Source organism: Crocodylus porosus, unplaced genomic scaffold, assembly GCF_001723895.1.
Source record: "Crocodylus porosus isolate Cpor-Errol unplaced genomic scaffold, CroPor_comp1, whole genome shotgun sequence".
In the NCBI taxonomy this organism is placed as follows: Eukaryota; Metazoa; Chordata; order Crocodylia; family Crocodylidae; genus Crocodylus; species Crocodylus porosus.
In genome coordinates this window covers 2112106-2117156 of record NW_017728921.1, presented here as the reverse complement: position 1 = coordinate 2117156, position 5051 = coordinate 2112106, and the positions used below count along the sequence as shown (strand labels likewise).

The window sequence follows — 5051 nt, the reverse complement described above, 5'->3', positions numbered from 1 at the left end:
TGTGTCAAAGGCCATCTGGAAGTCCAAGAAGACGACATCGACTTCCTCTTTCCCTTCTAAGCTCTTTGTTACCTCGTCATAGAAAGAGACCAGGTTAGTCAGGCAGGATTGGCCTGGCACGAACCCATGCTGGTTACCCCTCAACATCACTTCCCTCTATGATTCTGTGGTTCCCAAACTTATCCAAAAAGCACAATTTCACAAAAATGTGAGAAATTTGACCTGAAAGTGTCCCTTAATAGAATCCTGTTCTCAGAGCAATGTAAATACAACAATACTATACAGAGGAAAGGAAATGTTTTGTTTCAACATTGCTGAAAATACAGAACCTGTATTTGCTAACTGGAAAAGGAGTAATGTTTCAATCCTATAGCTGGATCTGTGCAGACAAACCATTCTGTTTAGACAGACCCCTATTTAATTTACCTATCTTGAATAAAAATTAATTTTTCACCATTAATCTTCTAAAATGTATTGCAATTATCCAAGTTTTCAAAAGGCTCTCATTACCACAATGAGCACTTCTGGGTTCCTTATAAAATGGAATAAAGGAATATTTTCATCCTGGTTCCACAAATAGTTCTACTGACTGCCATGGACCATATTAATACCAGGAAAGAATATGATCCACAGGAGTATGGAAAACAGGATTTGGCCAATTTGCAAAGATAAATTCTTCTTTATCACACGTGCCTTTGAGTGGAAAGGGAAATCTCTTTCCCATTTAAGAACTAATGAACTACAGAAGTATGCATATAATGAAAATAATAAAATATACAAGAGTATTATGCAAAAACTTGGTCAAGGAATTATTATGTTTTTAAAATACATAAATAATGCACTAGGATGGATGAACGGTCAGAGAAAGTATTGGGTTAAATGAGATTTTATACAATTTAAGATATTTCTTCTATTTAGGTATTTTAAAAACCTTTTTAGCAAGTTAAAGTCTAAGGCAGTGTCCCCACATATAGGCAGGTGCAATTTGTGGCACCACAGGCTGCACGTGTGGAACATTAAAATGTGCCCTGCACTGCAAATTTGCAGCGCAGAGACAAAATATACTACCAGGATTTCCTGGTGGCAACAAAAAAACAAAAGGCAGGGGAAGAAGGGGGAGAGAAGCAGCGTGATGTATGCTGTAGTAGCATGCACCAGAACAAATGGAGGCTTGGTGCTTCAAGAAGATGCTCTGGCTGCCGGCCAGAACCTCTCCACTCTTCCATTTTTGCCCCGCGTGCTCCAGTCCACCAGGAGCCAGGAGGAGTTGGGCAAGGGCAGTTTGCCCGAAGTCGGACACAGTGTCCCACAACAAAGTGCATGGGCAAGGGCGTATGCTGCAGCTACTATTTGTACATGTCCCTACACATCTGGATGCAGCTTAAGGTTATAAAATGTTTAAATGTAAAAGCTTATTTGATTTACCCATATGCTGTAATTTGGACAGTAAAGCAGTGTTTAGGCATTTCTTGGTTGCTGCAAGTGGAAATGTCAGGGACATAAATGAAGAATCTCCAAAGTCAGGAAAGGCTGATTAACTTGAGATTTGAGAAGCTGAACATCGCATGAGAATGATACACGTTGGATACTACTGACCGACTGACACTTAAACGGTGTTTCCCAGGCGCAGAACTCTTCAACACTGCTGCTTTCAAGGTTATTTAAATATTACAGGTTATTTGTAGATCATCATAGTCACCTGGTTCATCCATGCTTCATAGAGCTTGCCATATTTTTACTTTATAATTCTTATTTAGATCATAATGATTAAAATGATATAATATGAATGGCTTTCCACTAAACAGAACAGGGTCAGAGCAGAGCTCAGTTGTTCACTCATGACAAACTGATGCATTAATAATTTACATTACTATTATATTCTCCATCCTGAAGGATTCCTCTGCTTCATCAGCATACTATGAGGGGTGATTAAATTGTTTGGGGACCTGTATGAGCTATTGTGAAAATCTTTGGCAGCTCATTTAGTATCTTCAGGACATTAATGGAAATGTGACATTCATTAATTCACAATGATAAATGACCATGTCAGGATTAAAACTCACCAAAAGGACTGTTTCCACAACTTGTAACTGGAGCAACTTGAACTCCTCTTACAAGGGGATGGAGTGTAGCACACGATATAATGTCATATTAAATTGTGTTTAATGTTCCTTTCGTATTTCTACCTTTAATGCACCATTGTCTGATTCTGTATGTTGAATATGTCATGCTCTGCATCAGCTAAGGACTTTCCTTTTGCAGGTTGATTTAATTGAATGAGCTGAAAGATTCATTACTGTGTATTTAGGATTTATTTCTTGCAATGGAACAAAGTTTCATAAATATTTTCCCAGTATCAGTCTCAAAATTTGGTAACACTTCCCACTTTTTAGCTGAAAAAGATATGCTTATATACATGGTGTTTTTATAAAACGTTTAAAAATGTTTACAGCTCGCTGAGCTTCAAATTAATGGATTCTAGGTGTGAGGGGGAATATCCTATAGTCCTTACCACTGTTGTCAAAGCTATTTTCAGCCTTTAAAGGGATTCACTTGCTAGTGACTTGGCAATGTCAAACAAATGTTCAACTTTTATTCTGACACTTCTTGAAGAATTTGATTGAAACTATATATGTCTAGATAACATCCAACAAAGTGCCCCTCTTGCGTTTGTTTCAAGATATTTTTGGAAACAACAGAGTCGACCTTGGACGGAGCTGCTTTTCCAATTTAGGACTTCAGTTGGTCTAAGTGAACAGTTCTGTTCTTCAAGCATATTGTATAGTCACAAATAGCAAAATGGTTTTGTTAATATATGTTATGGCAGATTTGTTTTTCTGCAGTATGTCCTCTGCTAATGGCACTGTTCTGTTTACGAAAAGAACATTATTAGATATTTAACAATTTGCTCCTATTTATAAATGGCTGGCTAGTGCACATTTCCTTTTCCTCTGAAAATCTTTGAGTAATTTCATTTACATGATGCTCGTTCATTTAACAGTTTAGTTGCTTTAAAACTAATATTAAGAACTGGGAACTTTCCTTTGTCTGCTTACTGACATAGAGTCTTGTTTTCCAGCCAGGGCTCTCACAGACTTGATGAAAAGTCTAAATGAGGACAGTGGTAATGCTGGCAAATGCTATGTGATGGGATTGCCACCTGTCCAGATCATCAGAGAAATATTGCTTGTCAAGCTTCAAGTTTAAAAACCAAGGTTAAGTGCCAGGTCCTGTGTACATCTAGTCTGGGGCAGATCACTTTCTTTTCTGGCCTCAGTTTGCCAGTTTTGCAATTGTGTCTGTAAATCTTGATTGAATCCACTCAATTAAGAGCTTTAAGTGTTTTGCACTTAATTTTATATCCAGTCAATACATTTTCATTTATTTGTTGGTGTCTTTGCAGCTGTAATGCAGTCTGTTATGAAGCAGAATTACCTTACTGCAATGATAATGCAGTTTCATTGTTGTCAGTGTTAACAGGAATGACAGAATATCATTTTATCCTGTAGAATATTTAATTTCTGCAATCATAATTTTGTTTGCTTTATTTAATTGGCCAGTACAAGTTTATAACCTGGAAACTAGATCTAACTGTGTTGCCAGAATACACCTTGTGGCAGCACAGTCACGAGCATAGTTCGTATATGCAAAGAGAAAGGTGTATCTACTCATGTTTTTTAAAAAGGAACTAGACTCAACCTTTTTTTACAGGCATAGGTTTATGGCCACCTTACATACTTACAGTGACTGGGGAATCAATTATTGGCATTTAAAAGTCTAATTCTGGTTTGAAGGAAAAAAATCAAGTATATTACTGTTGTACAGATGAACACTAGCAAAAATTAATAAGACCTGTTCCTTGGCAGCTACTTTTAAAAATAAAGTTGTTTCTATGTATAGCCCACTCCACAGGGCAGCTCAGAAATAGGGGTATTTGGTGCACATATAGTACCTCTCATAATAGGATTTCCAGGCACTTTAGAAGTTTCCATTAATAAAGCCTTTCAACAATCCTGTCAGATAATAATCTCTATTTAGCTATCCATATTTTGTTCTTATTGTCTCTCTTAATAGATGGGTAGATTCAGGGATATAGAAGTTAAATAATTTACCCAGCCCTGCATGATGAGCAACTTCTAGACTTCTTTTCTGATCTCCGCTTCATCTGCCACTGCATGAAGAGTAAGTAACTGTAAATCTGTAGATACATGACATGATCATTTGTTAAAATCTAGGAAGGGAGAGTGATTACCAGCATTAACATCAAACTGGTTTTTAATAAAGTTGTGACTAAACCAGTAATTCTCATCCAGGATGCCAGACCACCTAGGGGTGCCACAAGACCCTTTGAAGGGTCCCCTGCCACGTATGAAGAGATAAGTAGGTAAATGCAGACTCAGGTTCTTCTCTCCCTGGCCAGTGTCCCATCTTTACTGCCCGGCCCCTCTGCAGTGAGGTAAGCACTGTAATAAGTTAGTTTTTGAAATGGGATGCCACTCAATTCACAAACGTTATGAGGGGTGTCTTGAGGGTCTAATGAGAGGTGCCTTGAGTCTATCAAGGGTGCCTCAAATCTGAAAATGTTGAGAACCACTAGATTAAATTGTAGCATTTGTGGAAGGTTCTTTAAGGAACAGAACCACCACTAATGACAAGTATATTGGAGGTCTTGTATATGCCAGACTTAGGACAAGTTCCTTACAAATTTAGCCAATCCTTGTTCATAACAACATTCCTAATTAAGTTTACCAAAAAAATCCCTGCAGGCCAGATTCTCACTTACACCTAAAGCTCTTATACTTGCAGATGGAGCGGTGCCCTATGAGAAGGAGGATCTCTGTCTAGGAGAGAGAATTCTAAAATTACAGCTCTCGTTTGTAAAAGATGCGTTTAATTTTATGGAGCAGACCATATTTTTAAACTGTTTTAGTGGATGTATCAGCCTGGTGTATATGCCTATTAGTCTGTTAATGTTCATTGGTGGCATAGCTGAAGTGCACTAATTAAGCAAGAGCAAATAAATGGTAACTACTTGGCTCTGCAGAGTCAGC

At 37.7% G+C, this 5051-nt stretch overlaps 1 protein-coding gene across 1 annotated transcript in view; it reads left to right on the top strand.

Moving 5' to 3' along the window:
- IFT81 (intraflagellar transport 81) overlaps positions 1 to 3893 on the top strand; it is a 60165-nt gene extending 56272 nt beyond the window's left edge. The window contains exon 20 of the mRNA XM_019538701.1: positions 3080 to 3893. Within this exon, the coding sequence (XP_019394246.1) occupies positions 3080 to 3207 (128 nt within the window). The 3' untranslated portion in view covers positions 3208 to 3893. The remainder of the gene's footprint in view (positions 1 to 3079) is intronic.
- Positions 3894 to 5051: the final 1158 nt, after the last annotated feature.